Source organism: Puma concolor, chromosome B4 (genome assembly GCF_028749965.1).
Source record: "Puma concolor isolate L17-30 chromosome B4, mPumCon1.1.hap2, whole genome shotgun sequence".
Classification (NCBI taxonomy): Eukaryota; Metazoa; Chordata; class Mammalia; order Carnivora; family Felidae; genus Puma; species Puma concolor.
Window position 1 is genome coordinate 50944547 of NC_141673.1, and position 22055 is coordinate 50966601.

The 22055-nt window shown below is 39.6% G+C and overlaps 1 protein-coding gene across 14 annotated transcripts in view; it reads left to right on the top strand.

The window, feature by feature from the left end:
- Positions 1 to 22055, top strand: part of GRIP1 (glutamate receptor interacting protein 1) — a 684764-nt gene that overhangs the window by 530590 nt on the left and 132119 nt on the right. For all 14 annotated transcript variants that reach the window (XM_086712887.1, XM_086712895.1, XM_086712890.1 and 11 more), the window contains 4 exons: positions 2136 to 2281; positions 9784 to 9867; positions 14356 to 14431; positions 16852 to 16997. In XM_086712887.1, the coding sequence (XP_086569013.1) occupies positions 2136 to 2281; positions 9784 to 9867; positions 14356 to 14431; positions 16852 to 16997 (452 nt within the window). The remainder of the gene's footprint in view (positions 1 to 2135; positions 2282 to 9783; positions 9868 to 14355; positions 14432 to 16851; positions 16998 to 22055) is intronic.

Genomic DNA, 22055 nt, shown 5'->3' on the forward strand with positions numbered 1-22055 from the left:
CTTCTTAACCTTACAAAGGATCATCAAAAATAGTGATTACTTTTGGTGATCAACCCATCTGTACAATGTATAAGCTTAAGCCAATTGACTGCTTCATAATCTGAAGTACTGTTTATGAAATAGGCTGATGTCAACACAGGCACCGTCATCTCCTTTTTTCACGAGGGAAGAGATTTCTTTCCACACCGACAGCTTCCTTTATTTTATAACAGTCATGGCCAATCTCCGATGCTAGGGTCTCATATGTCTCCAGAATTTTTTCATAGGTAGGCCCTGTAGCACGGGTAAATAGGGCGAAGATCTTCAGTCGTACTGATGCTATAATTAAAAGTATTGTTGGGGCGCCTGGGTGGTTCAGTCGGTTAAGCGGCCGACGTCGGCTCAGGTCATGATCTCATGGTCCGTGAGTTCGAGCCCCGCGTCGGGCTCTGTGCTGACAGCTCAGAGCCTGGAGCCTGTTTCAGATTCTGTGTCTCCCTCTCTCTCTGACCCTCCCCCGTTCATGCTCTGTCTCTCTCTGTCTCAAAAACAAATAAACGTTAAAAAAATTTTTTAAAGTATTGTTGGCATTGTCAACTGTGGAGACTGCCCCATGTCCACCGATGGATGAATGGATAAAGAAGATGTGGTATATATCACAATGCAATGGAGTATTACTTGGCCATCAAAAAGAAGGAAATCTTTCCAATTGCAATGATGTGGATGGAGTGAGAGTGCATTATGCTGAGCAAAATAAGTTAGTCAGAGAAAGACAAATACCATATGATTTCATTCATATGTGGACCTTAAGAAAGAAAACAGATGAACATATGGGAAGGGGCGGTGGGAGGAGAGAAGAGAGAGAAACAAACCACACGAGACCCTTAATGGTAGAGAACAAACTGAGGGTTGATGGAGGGAGGTGTCTGGGGGATGGGCTAGATGGGGGATGGGCATTAAGGAGGGCACTTGTGATGAGCACTGGGCGTTGTATGTAAGTGATGAATCACTGAATTCTACTCCTGAAACCAGTGTTGCACTGTCTGCTAACTAACTGGAATTCAAATAAAATTTGGAGAAATAAAAAAAAAAAGTAACGCTGTGCTGGTTATATTATCAATGACCAAATTAGTCATTGTTTAAGGCACTACCATTTTATAAGTAGTAAAGGAAAATAATTAAAGATAAGAACTCTGCCCTAAGGGGGCTGATAATTTACTAGAGAAGATGGGTATGAACAACATGAAAAGTTTGGGAACAATAACAGCATTGCCACAACGTGAGCATCATCACAGAGCATTGGGTGGTTACGTTGCCCAGTGAGTTAGTGAACCCGAGGGAGGAAGGACAGCATGGACCGCAGGCTGGCACAGATGAGGAAAGCTTGCGAAAGAGGAATGATTCAGGCCGGACTTAGGTAAAATAAATGCATACATGTTTCTGTTTGGGGAGAAGGTATTATTGAAGGTCCTTATCCGCGACGCGAATTTTAAGTACTGTCTTTGGTCTCATTGCTTGCTCTTGCCTTAGAAGTAAAGTCTGCCTAAACCCCCAAAGTAGCCATAGTTCTTCTATGGTGTTGAAGAGAGGCGAGAATGGTACTGAAACCCAATGCTTTCATTGTAATTTGTTCTTTTTTTATCAGCCCTGCTGTAAGCATTCAATAGCAGAACAAGCGGGCCCTCTCCTTAGCCCTCAACAAACTCCCAGTGCAGATACTGAGAGCTAGGAAATGTCCAGGAGGCAGGCAGCAAAAATGAGAGAGAATGAAAGGAAAGAAAAAGTCTGGGCATGCCAAGATCTGGATCATCTGTTTCTAGAGAACCAAACTCTTTATGGACAGAGCAACCAAAAAAAAAAAAAAAAAAAAAAAAACCACAACAACAACAAAACAAAACAAAAAACCCAAAACCTCTTTATTTTATTTCACGTGCTCTTTAAAAACAAAAGAGGGAAAGGGTTAGGGAAAAAAATGAGAGACCGTAGCAGATCCAATAGAGGGATATTTCAAAGTATCCCTCCGTATCCTAGGAGGCAGGGGCTCCTGCCAGGCAGGCCTCCCGGGCTTACGTGCATTTGCAGGAAGGGAAAGTGGAAAACCGGGGCAGGCCTGGGGAGAGGACGGGTCCACTGAAGCCACCTTGCCTATTTTGCAGAAGCGATCAGCTGGATGTGGGTGACTACATCAAAGCAGTGAATGGGATCAACCTGGCCAAGTTCCGCCATGATGAGATCATCAGCTTGCTGAAGAACGTTGGGGAAAGAGTGGTTCTTGAAGTCGAGTATGAGCTGCCGCCAGTCTGTAAGTAATCACAATTCAGGGGCGGGACAGCTACGCCACCCCTTTGCCTAAAACAATTCGTTCTCCATGTTTTCCCTTTTGGCATCGTTGTCTCATTACAGGAGTGATAGAACACCGTTTCTGGATATTTAGAAATTATTTAAATTGATACACCTATAGCCCACTCCAGAAGAATCAAAAAGAGCTCAGAAAACAATAAAATTATACAGGACTCGTGTTCCATTAAGGTCATCTGTGTATTATCACTCTTTGTAAGGTCTGCACATTAAGTTCGATCCAAGCTCTCCACAGAGGGACTAGGGTTAGGAAAAGCATGTGTAGTGTGTTCTGTGTTGATTCTTGTATAGTTATGTTAATTTCTGAAGCATGAAAATTGATTCAAAGCACATTCTTACCAAGTAAAAATAATAGTAATGTAACAAGAGTAGCCAACACATTTCCAGAGCTTACTAAAGGTCCGGCTTTATAAGGAACCTGACCTGCACGGATACGCTTCATTCTCACCATAAGGAGTGTCAGCCTAGCAGAGCTGGACTTGGATGTCAAATAGCCAGGTTCAGATCCCAGCTTCACCTTTAACTGCGTGCCCTTGAGGAAGTTGCTCAAGCTTTCTGTGTCTCAGTTTCCACATCTGGGAAATGGGCGTAATGTTAGTTCCTGCTCATATAGCTGCTGTGAGGATTAAATGAGTTAGTATTTGTAAAGCAGTTAGAACAGTAGCTGGCACTATAAAAATTTTTGATAAATAATGTATACATTAGCACTATAAGAGAGGCATTATTAACATTAAATTTCTCATTTACAGAGGCTTGAGTAAAGTATCTTTCCCAAATAAATAGGCAGCAGAATCAGTATGTGAAGCCAGGCTCCCTGACTCCAAAGTCCATATGCTTATTCGTTGTGACATATACTTATGCTGTGTGTTACTGCGGACCTGCATTTAAGCCATGCTCTGCTAACACCACATCTCCTATTATTAAGCTGTCAACGTAGATGCCAGCCTGACAAAGCCCTTTGCTTTTCTATGCCAGTGAGAACTCAGACTGAATATTAATCATTGATAATAACTCATTTGTTCAGCAATGACTTATTGAGCATTTGTTACATTGTGGCCGCCTCGTTGTATACTGGTGGAGTTTACATTTAGACAAGGGAAGACGGATAACAAAACAAGACCCCAGTAGATAAGTAAACTGGACAGCATGAATGCTAGGGGTCATGAATGCTAGGAGAAAAAAGAAAGAGCCAGGAGAGGGATTGGGAAGGTGGGGAGAGGTGTGGGATTGCAGTTTGAAATCGGGTGGCTCGGAAAAGCCTCACTGAGGCTGTGTCGGTGACCTGAAGGCAGTGAGAAAGTTGGTCGTGTGGATTTCTGGGGAAAGAGAACTGCAGAGAGAACAGCCAGTGCTAAGATCGAAGGCAGGAATACACTGGGGTTGTTGGAGAGACGTTAAGAAGGGTAATTTGGCAGGAGCAGAGTGAGCGTGAAGAGAAGTAGAAAAGGAGGTCAAAAATGTAACGGATGAGGTATATTTGGAGGCCGTTGGAAGGACCTTAAGTTTGGCTCTGGATGATAGAGGATGGCATTGTATGAGTTGGGGCAGGAGGCACAGGGTCTAATTCCTGTTTTCAAAGCCTCCCTCAGGCTGTTGTGTTGAGAACAGACTGCAGTGGCTAGGGTGGAAGCTGGGAGACCAGCTGGGGGGCTGTTGTCGTGATCCAGCTGAGAGACTGTGGTGAGGATGGAGAAAAGCAGTTACCTTCTTGATCTATTTGAGGGTAGAGCCATCAGGACCTCCTGACAGATTGGATGTGGGTTGTACAGAAATAAAGGAGTCAAAGGCCCCCTGAGATTTTGGGCCTGAGCAACCGGACAGGCAGGGTTGCCATTCATGGGGTTGGGCAAGAATGGGGGCAGGGCTGATTTGCGAGGGGGCCATCAGAAGACGTTCATTGTTTGAAATGCTACAGTGGACATGTCTCTTTGATGTGCAGAGAAGAAATGTCAAGAAAAGCACTAGAGATGGGGTTAGGAGTTTGGGAGAAAGATCTGGGCTGGAAATGTACATTTAGAGTAATGGGAATATAGAGGGTGTTTGAAGCTTTGGGACCAAACGTGAGCACTCAGGGAGTGAGTGTATATGACCAGTCGTGAGTTCTTATTCTGAACATAAAATCCAACACCAAAAATATAATGGTGTTTTTATAACAGAATCAATTGAGGTCTGTGTTCAAAAACCTCCCTGTAACATTTTTCATTTTCAGCAAGAGTGGATAGTAAAATCGAGCGCTGAGAGCTTGGACTGTGTCACTAGTTAAATATCAGTTTCTCCCCCTGTCCAGCTGTGTGACCTTGGGCATGTTATTTAAGTTCTCTGAGCCTTAGGTTTCTCATCTGTAAAATGGCTATAATAGATGTAGAATTTTTGTCAGAATTCAAGGCTATAATCATGTGAAATATTTGGATTATCGTCATGTACTCAGTAAGATATAGTGCCTGTTAGTCATTATTACATTATTATTATTCCACTGAAAGTACTGTGTTTTCTTTTACTTTAAAGGAGTCCATTTGTTTTGAAATCACTATCTCAAAGCATCGCCAAGGAGTTAAGAGAATCCAGATATCTAGACCTAATGCTCTTGGATTAACCATTTTGATTCCACTGGGGAAATAAATATCAACAAAACACACCCTCTTTCTAAAACAAACTCTTAGTACAGCTTTCCAGGGGTAAGGCCAGTAGTGGAGATTTGCCAAATTATGTGTGAACTACAGCGAGGAGTTTGAGAAGCTTTGAAGGAGGTTATGCAGATCCAGTAAGAAGAGAAACATTTTGGGCAGAGGGGAGAGCAAGGAAGGAAGAACTTAGCCCAGTGCACAGGTTTGAACCACAAACGGACTCTTGTTGTTGAGGCACAAAGGGAAAGAGAGGACCTGGAGGGAGATAAGGCCAGTGAGGTGGACAGGAACAAAATGATGGAAGCCCCACTGGTGGAGCCTGGATAAATCAGGTGGGCAGCAAGAAGCCTTTAAAGGCTTTTAAAGCCAACGAACATCATCAACAGATTTGAGTTTTTAGAGTTCTCATTTTAGGAAGCCAAATGGAGAATAGATAAGAGGCTATCAGCCTGAAGGCTGTTACAGTTTTCCAAAAGAGAGGTGACATCCTGAACAAATATAGCATTAGTAAGGTTAAAGAGTAGAGTAGATATCAGACATATACAGGAGTTAAAACCTATCATGACTTGGTGATTATACCACCTTTTCCTTCCTCGTGCATTAAAGCTGATGAGGAAGAGGAAAAATACTTTTTAAAACAAAAGTGTGAATTCGATGGTAGAAATCAGATAGAAGAGATCTATTCTCCAAGGATTATCTCTGTCTCTATTATGTTTGGGTAAATTAATAAGATCTTTGAGTTCAGGGAGGGATTAATAAACATCCCCTTCACTGAGCTCAGACTGCTAGAGCTGGACCAAGCCGCTGCAGTGAGGCCCTAGGGAGAGAGCAGATTGCTGAAAAATAAGCTGCCCAAGGCCAAGGCCGAGACAGGTAACTCTCAAGAATCACATAATTTGAGGCTCAGCCACCCCCAGAGTCCAGAAAGAAGTGGAGGAAGGATATTTGTTGCATGTCTGTGTGTATGTGATCTGATAGAGAAGGAATGGAATTCTGACCTTGCTCAAACCACTTACCTTTTGTAAGACTCAGATTCTTTATGAAAATGGAGTGGTTGATCTACATGAGCTCTAAAGTTCTTTTTGACTTTAGAATTACATTGTAGTTTTGAGACTGTATTTAGAGGGAATATTTCCAAACTGTATCTTAGATATTTATGTATTAAAAGTTGGTCTATGGGTACCTGGGTGGCTCAGTTAGTTGAGTGTCCAGCTCTTGGTTTGGGCTCAGGTCATGATCCCGGGGTCATGGGATCGAGCCCCATGTCAAGTTCTTCACTGAGTGTGGAGTCTGCTGGGGATTCTCTCTCTCTGTCTCTCTCCCCTGCTTGCTCTCTCTCTCTAAAATTAAAAATTAAAAGTTGGTCTAGAGCAATGCCTTCATGTTTTGTGGTGACATAATCCCTAAAGAATTTTGAAACCATAATCCTCATTTATTTTTTAGTAAGCCACCTAACATTCTTTATTATAAGCTTAAATCATTGGAAAGGATATAATTTCTGGCATGCTGTTCATTTTATATACCTTTAAGTGAAGTTTCCATTCAGACCTTAGAGCTACGTATTTGCCTCATTTGTTTTATGGAAAATGTCTGCTACAGAATCTGATTGGCAAAGGCAATCCTCACTGTTAAACCGTCGGCTAAATCAGATTAGCTTTCTATCAGACGGAGTTCTTTAATTCAAAAAGATGTGTTAAAGTGTGTCTCTGTGATTGCCTCTTACTTCTCAATTCCAATTCTAAGAGAGATAGGTGACAGATGATGATGATGATGATGATGATGATGATGATGATGATGATGGCGGCAATGGGGGGCGGGGGGAGCAGTCTCAGGTCTCCTCCACGTAGTTCCTTCCAGGATTCAGTCTGACGGAGCAGAAGCCACCCAGAGAAAGCTCTTCCTGTGGCCATAGCAGAGGAAAAGCAGGATAGTCCCAACTACCCGAGCACATTTCCAACCAAGTGCTTATTACATCTCTTAACATCCCATTGGCCAAAGCGAGTCACATGGGGAAGCCCGACATATTGAGGAGGGAAAGTATACAACCCTTATCATGCTATTGAGGTAGGAGTTGAGGAGTCAGGGAAATAGTATATCATGTAGAAAAATCTAATCTGCCATAGCAAAATAATATGGATGGCAGTACATGCATATTCACATATAGAAACAAGGGACAGCAGCACCACTAAAATGCTGAGGAGAAGTATTTTTGCTTTGCAATATTCATTTCAACTTAACCCTTCTGTGTACTGCATTTGATTCTCTGGGGAAGCTCCTTATGTGGATCCATTATGTCCACATACACAAATGTGAAGTAATGAATAAAATGCACGTGGCAATAGCAGGGGTCCTGCTATTGGATATGAAAACCCAGTCACCAAGATCCAGTCATCCAAATGAAAATTATGAAGACCAAATCTATTTCATTAAGTATCAAAATGTAGTTAACATTCACATTTATTTTTGTGAAGGATAAACAGCAAGAGTGTGGATAATCCAAAGCTGTAGATAATCCTAAAAGTCTTTGTATTGACTCTAGATTGGAATGTAGGAGTTTGTGGTCAACAAGATTGAGCTCAAACAAAATTCAAACTACGGTGAACTATGGTGCCTTTTTTAAAAAATATTTTTGAGGTTTATTTATTTATTTTGATTGAGAGAGAGAGAGAGAGCAGAAGAGGGGCACAGAGAGAGGGAGACGAGAATCCCAAGCAGGCATCATGCTGTCGGCACAGGGCCCGATGTGGGGCTCAGATTCACCAACGGTAAGATCCATGACCTGAGCTGAAGTCGGACGCTTCACCGACTGAGCCACCAAACTACAGTGCCTTTCGTTCCCAGAACAGACACCCGGCTGACAAGGACAGGTGGCCCCGAATTAGAATTTGGTTGTATAGAATTAAAAGCTGATTTAATGTTTAAATGAAATAGTATTTGTAAACCACTTTGCAGATTTCCTGGCACACAGTGGACGCTCATTAATTCTTTCTCCCTGTATCTTTTCCTTTCCTTTCTATTTGTTTCATTAGAACAAAAAGATCGTGTTCTCAACCAATTACCTCAAGTGGCTTGTTTGTCATGAAAATAAGAAAACGTTTGATTTGAACTCAGTTTCTTTCATTTAATTAAAACTGTACCTCAACACTTTCAGCTATTTGTGTACCGTTCCTAGCTGATTAAAATGAACTGAAATTCCCTTGCTAGCAAGAATATGACATTTAATTAAATCAGCAGTATACCAAAGCATTTGTTCAGCTGTAGGGTTATGTTGTTTTTCAGCAGATCCAAGTTCGTGACGTACTTTATATCCCAGCCAGATGTGCGCAGTTTTGTGAATTTATCTGTGTGCTTTTCATAATCATGTCTATTCCTTTGAGGATTCAGAATTTCTGATAATTAAAAATAATTGTAATCAATGCTAAATTAAAATTACTTCCTATTTCTGTAAATGGCAAGAAATGTTCTTTTAATAGATGCAATTAAATTCTATCTTTAGAATCTATACCTATATTCCATCATATATTTCTTATTGATAAATGTTTCATGCAATAAAGTTTTCAAAATCTAATCGCAATGTTAAAAATATGCCATTGATAAGGACCACAGCATAAAGTAATTAGATATCATTGTACAAATTCACTTAAGGATCTAAGACCATCAGATTCTATACTTGCAAATTCTTTTCTCTCTCCGAATAAAAACATCCCTGTATCCATAATGATGAGATATTAATTTGTGGAAATTTGGTTGTTGTTGTTGTTTTTTAATTCAGCAATAGTGTACTATCTAAGCAGAATTACCCACCACTTTCCTGGAAACAGTCTCACAGAAGAGTTTAGTTACTATACCTTCATACAACCTACACCCCGTATTACACACGTATACTGTATGTGATATTAATTAGAGATATCAACTTGGCCATGCAGTTTTATTTTGTGAAGTAAGAGCCGTAAGCAGGCAAACATAACATAAGCATGATAGTATCAAATGAAATCAAGTAAATATTTTATTAGACAGCAGTAACATTTTGAATGTTGTACAGAAATATTTTTGCCCTCCAGGTGTGATTTGGGTTGCTGATGTCTTTGTTAGTTGCTGTGCATCATGTCAGAAAACCTGTCTTCATCGCCTAATCTATTAGTGGTAATTTGAGAGTAATACTTTTTCTTCCTGCATTTCCTCTAAAAATAAATGTAAATACATTAATTATTTCAAGGTTTACAAAAATCATATTGCTTTTGCATTTCACAAAGGGAAAATAATTCTATTGATTACATAAAGAGTATCTCTCCTGGTATATAGAGTTTTAACGATGTGAATATTACACTCTAGCTAGAAGCTGGCTCCATAAGAAGAAAGGAAGTGCCTATGATTTTGATTCCACTCGGGTCTAAGCCTAAGTCCCTAATGCAGACAACTATTTTATGGTATTTGTATGTATTTTTTTAACATTTTCTTTGAAAAGCAGTTATCGCCCTTGTATTTTTCATAACAAGAATTATTTGCAAGGGGGATCTGTAGTGTTTTATGCCACATTAAAAAAAACTGGAGGGGCGCCTGGGTGGCTCAGTCGGTTAAGCGTCCGACTTCGGCTCAGGTCACGATCTCGCGGTCCGTGAGTTCGAGCCCCGCGTCAGGCTCTGGGCTGATGGCTCAGAGCCTGGAGCCTGCTTCCGATTCGTGTCTCCCTCTCTCTCTGCCCCTCCCCCGTTCATGCTCTGTCTCTCTCTGTCCCAAAAATAAATAAACTTTAAAAAAAAAAAAAAAAACAGGAAATGATGTTATGATTTAATATATTTCTCTCTCTCTTTCCTGCATTCAGCTGTTCAAGGATCGAGTGTTATTTTCCGAACGGTGGAGGTCACATTACATAAAGAAGGCAATACCTTTGGTTTTGTAATCCGAGGTAGGTGATGGCTAGAAAACATGAATCATCAGATATTCTTAGAGAATTTGTCAATGAAATATTGGGAGTGAACTAGAAAGTCATCCTGAAAACAACAGCAACAACAGATGATCCCAATGCATAAAGTCCCCTTATAATATTTGCACCCATTCTTTTAAAAAATAAAGCAATGAGTAGGAATCAAAGTGGAATCCAAATGACTTAGATCTGCTTTCAATCCATACAGAGTAAGAAGTCACTGTTTGTAAACCTTGTCAATTCATTCATCCTGCTGATTTGCCACTTTTCTACATGTCTTTTGCTTTCCCTTTATACTTTTCTGTATCTCTGAGTCAAAAATGTTGATGAATATGGCTTGGTTTGATTTAATACACTAGGATTAAACAACTTTGCTTAAATTATTTTCTCCTGAAATACATTTTGTTATTGTAGCTTTCTAAAAATGGATTGAAGATAATCTGATCCCTTGGGAACCTATGTGCATCAGCTTAACTTATTTTATTATGGGAAGACATTAATAATAAAGATTTCAGGTGACTCCAACTTGGCTATAAAACCATGAATTCTGAGCTGTAATTCTGACTTTTAATATTTTATTTTTCTTATTAGCAGTTTCACCCCTCAAAGACTATACATAAACAACTCATAATTCTGCATATGACAATAAACTTCAATAGGGAACTATGTATGCATCAGAAATGTTTTTAACATTTCACATTTCGTGATGTTTTTTGCTTTTACCTATTATATTCTATACTTCACTAGGGTCTAAAATTTATCCAAATTATTAAAGCATTAATTAAAATAAACTAAGCATCTTGGGGTGCCTAGGTGGCTTGGTCGGTTAAGTGTCCAACTTCAGCTCAGGTCATGATCTTGTGGTTCATGAGTTCGAGCCCTGCATTGGACTCTGTGCTGATAGCCCAGAGCCTGGAGCCTGCCTTGGATTCTATGTTTCCCTCTCTGCCCTCCCCAGCTCGTGCTCTGTCTGTCTGTCTCTCTCTCTCTCTCAAAAATAAACATTAAAAAAATTTTTTAATTAAGCACCTTAATAAATGCACATGCATCCAGGAATAAAAGAAATACATTCATTTATACAGATTTGTCTTAAATGACTAAGCTTTAGATTCCATTCTGTACCAATCATTTAGCAAATCAATCAGTCAGGTATTTATTAAGGACAGGTCAACATGTCAGCATAGGGCCAAGTATTAGAGAGTCATAGGACAGGACCCCTATCTGCAGGGAATTATAGTCCAGTGAATTTAAGACAAAGTGCCTGAGTGAGCGGTAGAGAAAATGGAAAACGAGGAATTCACTGAGTGGTTTAGACCAGCAATTATTACCCTTTTCTGACCAGCTCCTTTTTTTAGGTGGCGCAAACAGGATCATTTTACTTTCATCATTTACCTTAACCATTCCCAAATTTCTGTGTAAAAGAACTAGATGAATATAGTAAAAAGTCAATATGAAAGTAATTTTGGCTCAGAGGGTGGTACAAATCCGTTTTTGCAGTGTAGTATGATAGAGAGGCACTCTTGAATCACATGCATACAAGCCTAATTACTGAAAAGCTGCAGTAAAAAATACTGCTGGGTGCAAATATTCATTACTAGTTGTTGTGTGGTTAATCAATAGTAAATCAAATTGCTAATGAAAGAACTAAAACAACAGTAATTTATCATTAGGAACAGAAAAAAACGGAAGCATTTGAAATCTACAACCACCACAAGACAGCTGATGATATAATGTTAGCAAAATGCTTATCTTGCCATTTGCAGGAATTTCAAATATCTGTATGTGCATGAGTAATAAGAATTTTATAATATGAGCCTAGGATACTATCTGGTACATCGTAGGCCCTTAACAAATAAATGAATAAGTAATTGAATGTTGCCTAGATTTGTGCGGACATCAGACTTCTTAGTGCTATAGTGATTTTAGTTTAGGGGCACCATATTTTGGTCAGCTTTAAAAACTCACTTAGTATATTAGTTGAACGTAAAAGTTTGTGAAATTTTGTGCAATTTCTCATAAGAATCACATAAAGAACTTAATGTTTAGATTAGTTTGAGGCCTATCTGAAGGCTCTTCCTTGCTCAAAAGGTGACCCCCACCCATTGCTTCAGAATCTTGATTAGTCACAAGAAGAGTTGTAGAATGAGAAAGTACTGTGGGCAAGTGTTATCATGGCCAAGAAGACATTATGGCATAGATGGAATTTGAGCTCAACTTATTTTAGTGAGAACACCAGGACTTTCAGGAAGAAGGAGGACAATATTACAGATGGGGCATATTCATTTAGTACTGGTGAATTTCTTCTTAACCAATTAGAATGGGTCGTAGAACAATAATACAGGCTTTTACCTGATGAATGGAATTGCATTTCCAGTGCTACGTGTCATAGGTTCTAGCACCTTGACTCGCCGAACAGTAGAACCTGGCACCTTGAGAATGAAAAATGATGTTCTGGCCTAAATCTTGCCAGAGTTAAATTTCAGTTAATTCCCTCACCGCCAAGCTAAGGCAAACAGCTTGGGACAATAAGGAAAGCACTCTGCCACTAAGTTCTTTTTCACTTTGGGCAAGGAAAATTTACCTATTGATCATTCTCAACTCTAAAATTATAGATAGGTCTACTCATCTGCTAGATAGAGCCCAATGTTCAGATTTGGTCTGTGTTGTGTCTCTGGCATTGATACTTTTAAAAAGCATTCCAGGGGACTGATGCCAACAGGCAGCCAGGATTGAGAAATACCACTGGGGTCTGTGTGTGTCAATTGCTTTGCAGTTCCAAACTTGTAAAATGTAAGTGAATCGCAAGCTACATCTGGTTCATTATTTCAAATAATGGTAAAATGTCACATATCGAGAAATTTAGAGCCGTCTCACACTTTGCCATGCATTCACTGTTACAGATTTAAATGTGGATCTCCAAATCAAAATTATGGAAGCTTGTATGGCCGTCAGCCCCCATCCTTTTCTAAATCAATATCCCTTCAGGAGAAAACAAACCTACCTTTTTATGATCCCCTTGCAAAAGAGAAATTACATAGTAGTATTTATATAAATATGGGTAAGCATGTGCTGTAATTTATTGTCATGGTTTCATTTTAAAATCCTTTTCCAAGGAAGTTGTGAATTTCCTATTGTAAACAAGGAGGAATTTCAAAAGAAACCATCAAACTGAGTGGAAGAGTGAGGTACTGAAAGGGAGCTTTTATCAATCAGCCAGACTGAATAAATCATTGGTAATAGAAGTAAGCAGAAAGGAAGCATTTGCCTTCATCGGGAGCAGTGAATGCCTTTTGATTTGTCTTTTAGGTTAGATTCTTTAAGTTGACCTCTCTACCCGTTCCAAGTTTGGGAAATGCCAGTCTGTTCTACCAGGAAGGCGTTATGGAAGGAATATCTGACGATAACATTCGTATTTATCAGATACTGGCAGGTATCTGGTGGGTAGCCAGGATGGTGAGGTATACGGAAATCAGGTCAGATGCAGAATAGTTAAGAAAGTGGAAATGTCCAGCCTAAAGAAGATGAGACTTAGCAGGTGTATAATCACTGTTTTCAACTTTCAGAAAAAGTTTCTTGTAGTAGAAAGCATACATTTTTGTTTCACTGCTCCAAATAATAGAATAAGAACAAGTAGGTGAAAATTGAAGGAAGTTAGATATCAGATGAATAATTAGGAAGAAGCTTCTAACACCCCTACACGTCCGAATGTGAAATGGGCTGCCTCAAACCTAATAAGTAGGCCATCTGGTGGGTCTCAAGAAAAGACTGGGGGAGCACAGACTATGGACGTTCTACAAAAGGGTCCTGGATTTAGAAGAGACTTTATAATAAATTACCTTCCATCTAAAAGCTTTTATGTTTCCAAGAATTCTTGAGCAGAAGTTTTCCATATACGGAAATAAAATCTCCATTTAAGCATTGCACTTGTCTTGAAATTATGTGTCCATTTTTTGAACACCCCAACTTTAATGGAACCCATCTCAGCCACTTGAAGTTTTTTCTTTCTTGTTTTATATACTTACGTATTTCCCCCCCTCTCCAGTTTTTGCTTCCTTTATGCCAGGTTGTAGACCTATTCACCTGTATTATAGCCCAGGTTAATTGGCAACAGGTATACCCACCTGCACTGTGTTGATAACTGGCTATTGTCATAATTAGGCTAGTACTTGTTAAGTAGTTTATGTTCTTACGACGCTGGGTTAAATATTTTATATATCGCCCCTGAACACAGCCATGTATTTATTGAGAGGTGGAGACATCATGACTTCAAAAACATATTCTATATAAAATGAATAAGATTTTTGGAAAAATTTTACATGTTTTCCTCCATACATCAACAAAATGTACTTTAGTTTCTCAGCTGCCATTTTGTAAGTGAATTTTTTTTTTTTTTTTTTTTTTTTTTTTTTTTTTTTTTTTTTTTTTTTTTTAATGAAGGCACTTATAAGCTGTATTTCTTTTGTTTGCCAGGAGGGGCACATGACGATAGAAATAAATCTCGTCCAGTTGTAATAACGTGTGTTCGTCCCGGAGGACCTGCTGACAGGTAAACTTCCTCTGTCTGTGTCACTATCCAAACAGATTCAACAAAGGTGGGGACTTTGGCATAGAGTTGAGGAATTAGAAATTTCATAGTGAAAGATAGATATTAAGCAAACGTGTTGGAATGTGAATACTGAAATTGTTGGGCTGCCAAATCAGAAGAAAGAAGGTTTGACTCCAGGCTCAACACTCACTACCCTATGTGTTTGGCAAGTGACTTACCAGTTCTAAGCTCAGTTTCCTCCACTGTGAAATGTCGATAATAATACCTACCTGACAAGGTCTTCAGTTTTATAAGAGACTGGGTGGGGCCTTGCAGGGGACCTTTCATGCAGTAGATACTTAATAAAAGGTAGCTGGCTTTTTAAAGGCACGTACTTTAAACACATCGTCTCCCATTGCTAACCTCCTACCCTGGAAAGATAGGTGGTGATGTTCTGACTGTTACTATTAATCAACATCCTTCTGGTTATTATTATCTGTTGATGATGATTATGTATGTGAGAATGGAAGTGATTTCAATAAAAGGGAAGGAGCATTGTCAGTATCTAGAGCTATCTCTTCGGGACTTATTTGAGTATCTGAAGAGGCAGCTCCTTCATCTCTCATATCACAAATATTAGAGGAGGTCGTATGTAAACGCACAACTTAGCTGTCTCAGGAGATGCTGGTCTTTGTATTAATTTCCCATCGCAAACGTCCATTCCATAAAGGCAAGGGACCACAACTCCGGCCATTCGCTGTGGTTGAAGGGTGGGAGAATAATGCCCTGGTTACCCCTGACTCTGCACTATGTTTCAAACCGGGATATAATGTTTAAACCTTTTCTTATGCAACAGAAATAGTAAAAATAAATACAATTGATTGAGCACCGAGCCATGTGCTAGGAAATGTACTATGTGTTTAGCAGACACTATTTTATTTGTCCTCACAACTGCCTACTAAGTACTTTTTAGCCACACTTACAGTGATAAAACTGAGGCCCCGTGTGGGTACATGACTTACCAGCTAGTACACGGAAGAGCCAGGCTAGGAATTCAGGTTCATTCTCCTTCAAAATCCATGCTGTTAGCTCACTTTTCTAAAAAGTTTGTGTTTAATATAAAATAAGAGAATATGAAGTTACTGGTTTCTCACCTGTGCCATAGTATGTTTGCCTTTGCAGAGGACAATACAAAGTCAGAATTTGCACAGAAATCTTGCCTTTTTTTCCTCTCTCCTGCTTCTCTTGTGAATTATTCTTCCTGCAGTAAATGAGAATATTTCCGTTCCTTATTAACATTTACCTTGGGGTTAACAAAAATGTCAGAAGCAAGCTACCAGTTTCTGAGCAACATATTATCAAATTAACTTAGGATGAAATGGAATCTAAAAGTTTAAGATAAAAATTTAGAGTCAAAATTCTTAGAGAATTATCTAGGCGAAGGATATTTAAGAGATCACTCTTATCCTTTCCAAATCCTGAATTTGTAATCCTCCCACCCCAGTTTGACTTCTCATATCATGACCCTCCCTGAGGCAGGAGGGTTATAATCTGGAAGCCTCCTGGCTATATTTTAGTGGTGTCTCCAATGTCCTCAGGCATCTTCTTCCAGTGCCTTGAGTGTCTATGGTCACAGCAGAAAGAATAGTATTTCCCTGTCTCTTCCAAGGAATATGAGACTGAATCGATTTAATGATTGCCTAAATGGCCTTATAAATCAATAGGGAAATGTCTAGACTAGGGAAATTTTTCACCAGTGCTCCCAGTCCTGCTTGGGTTCACTGATAATAAATGGAATGGAATCAGCAGGCTTTTCTGCTCACCTGGCTTTGGAAAAAAATAGGTAAATGCTATTTTCTGGGCCCTAATAAATCAATTTTAGGTATTTAGACAAGAACCTAGAAAAGGGAAAATGTGCCTTTAGTATTTTTGCACCCCAAGAATTAACTGGGGGTAAACTTGGTGATCGACTATTGGGCAGTTATTTCCTTATTACTGACTTGCATATTGCAGCAATTTTCTGTTCAGAGCCACCTCTTTAGTCCCTTACTATCACACTTGATGCTTAAGACGAAGCGCAAATAGGATGGATGGGGAAGGTGTGAAATACCCGCTTTGGCTGAGCGACTCTTTTTTTTTTGTTTTTGTTTTACTTTTTTTTTTTTTTTAACGTTTATTTTTGAGACAGAGAGAGACAGAGCATGAACGGGGGAGGGTCAGAGAGAGAGGGAGACACAGAATCCGAAACAGGCTCCAGGCTCTGAGCCATCAGCACAGAGCCCGACGCGGGGCTTGAACTCACGAACCGTGAGATCATGACCCAAGCCGAAGTCGGACGCTCAACTGACTGAGCCACCCAGGTGCCCCTTGGCTGAGCGACTCTTAATGCTAACCCCCATTATGTTACATTAATGAAGACTGTTTCTGTGTTCTCCCTTCAGAGAGGGCACCATCAAACCTGGCGACAGGTTGCTCAGTGTGGATGGAATTCGGCTTCTTGGAACCACGCATGCCGAAGCCATGAGTATTCTTAAACAGTGTGGACAAGAAGCAACGCTGCTGATAGAATATGACGTCTCAGTGATGGGTATGTCGGAGTCCTGAGGTTGTGCTCACTAAGCTCTGGGTCAGGTCATTGTCCGTCCCTGATAAACCACTCTGGGTTAAGAATGAACTGTGCTGTCCTCCTGCGGCAGACAGAATTTCATCAATACTCCATCATTACTCTGTTGGGTTCAGGAAGAGGTGAGTGGTGCTTTTCAGCGATTTAGAGTTCTTGTGTCAATAGCTTCTATAATAAGGTCTCATTCCATCAGAACGTTTCACCTGGCAGTCAGTTCTATGTGGATTATACTTTGGCAGCAAAGTATTTTCCCCTCCAAATCGCAAGAATAGTATTATTAACTAAAGGGCTGGTACTTTTTCTTTTACTATACGGAGACTGAGAAAAATAGGAGATTTCTTTCCTTCTTGTAACTTCACAGCATGAGGCCAGCGAATCAGAATTAATGGAAATGACCAATCATTGTATCCTAAGATTTAGGAATAAAGAGAGGAAGGGGACCATATAGTATCAGTGGTTAAAATGAGAAGTTGAGTACAGTATCCTTTTTTTTTTCTTTTAATGTAGTTGACCCACGATGTTACATTTGTTTCAGGTGTACAACGTAGTGATTCGACAAGTGTGTGTGTTTTGCCATGTTCACCACAAGTATAGCTACCATCTGTCACCATGCAACACCATTACAGTACCTTTGACTGTATTCCCTTTGCTGTACCTTTCATTTCCATGATTTACTCATTCCATAACGGGAAACCTGTGTCTCCCACTCCCTTTCACCCATTTTGCCTGTTCCCCCACGCTTTTCCCCTCTGGCAGCCATCAGTTTGTTCCCTGTGTTTAAAGGTCTGAGTCTGCTTTTTGTTTGTTTATTCACTTATTTGGATTTTTTCCAGTTCCGCATATGAGTGAAACCGTACGGTGTTCGTCTTTCTCAGTCTGATTTATTTCACTTAGCATAATACCCTCTAGGTCCATCCATTTTGTCTAAAATGGCACTATCTTGTCCTTTTCTATGGCTGCATAATATGTGTATAAATCACATCTTCCTTATCTATTCATCTATCAGTGGACACTTGGGTTGCTTCTATATCTTACCTATTATAAATAATGCTGCGATAAACATAAGGTGCATATATCTTTTTGAGTCAGTGTTCTGGTTTTCTTTGGGTAAATACCCAGTGGTGGAATTATTGGACCATATGGTATTTGCTATTTTTAATTTTTTGAAGAAACTCCGTACTGAAGCACCAATTCACATTCCTACCAACAGTGCACGAGGGTTCCTTTTCTTCCACATCCTCACCAACACTTGTTATTTTTTGTCTTTTTTTTTTTTTTAATGTTTATTTATTTTTGAGAGACACAGAGACAGAATGCAAATGTATTAGGGGCAGAGAGAGGGAGACACAGAATCCGTACAGGCTCCAGGCTTTGAGCTGTCAGCATAGAGCCTGACACGGGGCTCGAACTCACAAGCTGTGAGATCATGACCTGAGCCAAAGTCGGACGCTCAACCGACTGAGCCGCCCAGGAACCCCATTTCTTGTCTTTTTTTTTTTTTTTTTTTTAGCCATTCTGGAAGGTATAAGGTGATACCTCATTGTGGTTTTGATTTGCATTTCCTTGGTGTTTAGTGGTGTCCAGAATCTTTTCATGTCTCTTGTTTGCCATTTGAATATCTTCTGTAGGAAAATGTCTATTTAATTCTTCTGCCCATTTTTAATTGGATTATTTGTTTTTTTGGTGTTGAGTTATAGAAGTTCTTCCTTTATATATTTGGGATATTAAACCTTTAACAGGGGCGCCTGGGTGGTGCAGTCGGTTAAGCGTCCGACTTCAACCAGGTCACGATCTCACGGTCCGTGAGTTCGAGCCCCGCGTCGGGCTCTGGGCTGATGGCTCAGAGCCTGGAGCCTGTTTCTGATTCTGTGTCTCCCTCTCTCTCTGCCCCCTCGCCCGTTCATGCTCTGTCTCTCTCTGTCCCAAAAATGGATAAACGTTGAAAAAAAAAAAAAAATTTAAACCTTTAACAGACATATCATCTGCAAATCCTCTTACATTTAATAGGTAACCTTTTTGTTTTGTTGATGGTTTCTTTTGCTGTGCAAATGCTTTTTATTTTGACATAGTCCCAATAGTTTATTTTTGCTTTGTTTCCCTTGCCTTAGGAGACATATCTAGCAAAATGTGGTGTAGTATTCTTTCTTTCAATAATGATGACAATAGAAATTAATTCTATTAATTTACCCTTACAGCTGTGGTAAAACTTGGAAGGTATCCTCATCTGGCTTTTAAATGTTAAGAGAGAGCCCAGTTTTGTGTAATGTTGATGGAAGGCAGAAAAATTATGAAATAATGAATTGGAACTTGAAATTGAAACTAAATCACGTTATATACACTTCTTAACAATTGTCAGACATGATTATTTGACCTGATTTTACCAGTAAGTTTCGTGCTGGTGAAATGTAGCAGAGAAAAGAGGCTTACTCTATTAACTGCAAACTCCTTTCTCCTTTATTTCCCACCCTGTGTGATTCATGTAGAACAGTGTTGCTTAAAAATATTAATATGTCTGTTGGCCTGAAATGTTTTAAAAGGTATGAGGTTTCTAAAAAAATTTTAAGTATGAGATTTAAGGAGTTCTTAGCAGAATAAGCAGTACGGTATGCTCTTGACATGGAAGGTTCGAAAATGAATGAACTTCCCACCCTCCTCTACCCTTCTCTTGTATTCTCTCCCACCCTCTTTCCTTTTTCTTTCCCTTTGGTTATATAGGTTTTAAGTTAGATTTGGAGTTAGGTGGTTTGGGTTCTGTTCTCACTGTACTGATTTCTAGCTATTAAGCTGGACCATGTTTCTTATTTCCCTGTGCCTTAGTTAGCTCATTTGTCAAATGGGGACTTGCTTACCGTTTCTCAACTTTTTCTCTCTCACTCTGTTCCTCACTGTCTGTCTTCCATTCTTCCTCCTTTCCCTTCTAGCCACCCAATTCTTCTTTGATATTCTGCTCTCCATTTCTCACTATGAGTACTATTCTATTCTAACTGTCCTACTCAGCTTTTTTTCTAGTATTCCCTATAGCCATCCTCCTTTTTCTCTGTTTGTGTTTCTTGCTTTTTTCCATTCCTGTTTTCCTAATTTGGGTTAAGATAGGATTAGGTATCCATAAGCTCAAATAATTTTTTTTTTATTTTTTTAACGTTTATTTATTTTTGAGAGAGACAGAGACAGAGACAGAGTGTGAATGGGGGAGGAACAGAGAGAGAGGGAGACACAGAATCCAAAGCAGGCTCCAGGCTCTGAGCTGTCAGCACAGAGCCCGACGTGGGGCTTAAATTCACGAATCGTGAGATCATGACCTGAGCTGAAGTCGGACACCCAACCGACAGAGCCACCCAGGCACCCCATATAAGCTCAAATAATTGAGAATGACAATTGGAGGAAAGAGAAGTACAAATGGTGTCCTAGAATATGAGATACTTTCAATTAGAATTGTTCATCAAATATGAACTGATACTTCCTATAGCAAAAAACACATTTTCCTTTTTTCTTGTAATACTTTTTCTTTTGCAACTTTTAGAGCTCTTCTTTCTCAACAGGAATAAAATGAGCTCTTATGCAACACAGCCTGGGAAAATGATGAGCAATAATAGCTCAACCGTATACAAGGACAGCATCAAGTACAAATAGCAGAAACCCAATGTAGACTAGCTTCAAGAGGGAATATGTTAGCCTACAAAAGCTTGGAGTCCAAGGTGTAGCCTGGCTTCAAACATAAGTTCAGTAATGTCATAGGCATTCTGTCTCTCCGATCTCCTTGCCTAGGAAAGCCGCTCCTTATGTTATGACAAGATGGCCCCAGCAGCCACACGCCTACATCATCTTGAGAGTTTATGATACCAGAGAAAGAAATGAGAATGGATCTCCTGTAAAAGATTCTCAGTGACTTAGCTTGGAGCAAATGCTGACCATTACCCTAATCACTGTGTCCGGGGATATAATGCACTCTTTGCTCCTTTGGTAGGAGAGGCAGAGTGTATGTTGAACAGCCCCAGCAGAATGAAACAGAGAAATGGCACTTCCCCAAAGCGGATGGTGTTGAGTTGATGAAAGTAATAGATGCCCTTTTGAGAACATATTTTGATGTTAAATATTACATTCCCACTCACAGGAGTTATATTCCCTCTAATCTGAGAGTTTTCCTTGCTTCACATCCTCACCAGCACTTGGTATTCCCAGTCTGGTTCATGCCAACTATTCTGATGGATGTTAAGTGATATCCCATCTTAAGCTTAATGTATATTGTCTCCATGAATAACCACATGGGACACCTTTTCATTTCCCAGCAGGACATAACTTGTTGCATTGACTTTACACTTAAGACTTTTATTTATTTATATACTATTGAAACTGTGACACATTATATCTTAGAAGTATGTATACATCTGTAATCATAGATATAAATATTGATTTTAATTACTTATATACCCTTAAAAGTACACAAATTATTTCTTAGGAAGTATGTGTGTGTGTGTGTGTGTGTGTGTGTGTGTGTGTGTGTGCATGTGTACACATCCAACCATAAATCTCAACCCTGGAATCAGATGTATTTTTCAGTAAATCTCAAAATATAAATGTCAGCAAAGTCAGTAGTCTATTTAGGAAAGCTGTTGACACTATAGATTTTATTAATTAAAGTTGAATTTAATCTATGTTAAAATTTTAAGGAAAATGTATTGAGATAAGGAAGACTGTAAGAGGAATAGACTTAGGGGAAAATTAAGAGCTCGGTTTGGGATATGTTATGTTTGAGATGTCTCTCTACCATTCAAGTGACATGTGACATACCCAACTGCGTACAGTTGGGTATTTAAGCCTGGATTTCACTGCAGAAGTGAGGGCAGGTGATGTGAATTTTTAACTCAACAGCACAAAGATGGATCATAAAACCATGAGGCACCTGAGGGGGGTAAGACAGAGGACTGAGCTCTGGGGCTCTCCAAAAGTGACAAGTCACAAGTCAGGAAGGTGAAGAGGAACCTGCAAAATAAATTGAGTGATGGAGACAGAGAACCGAGGCAG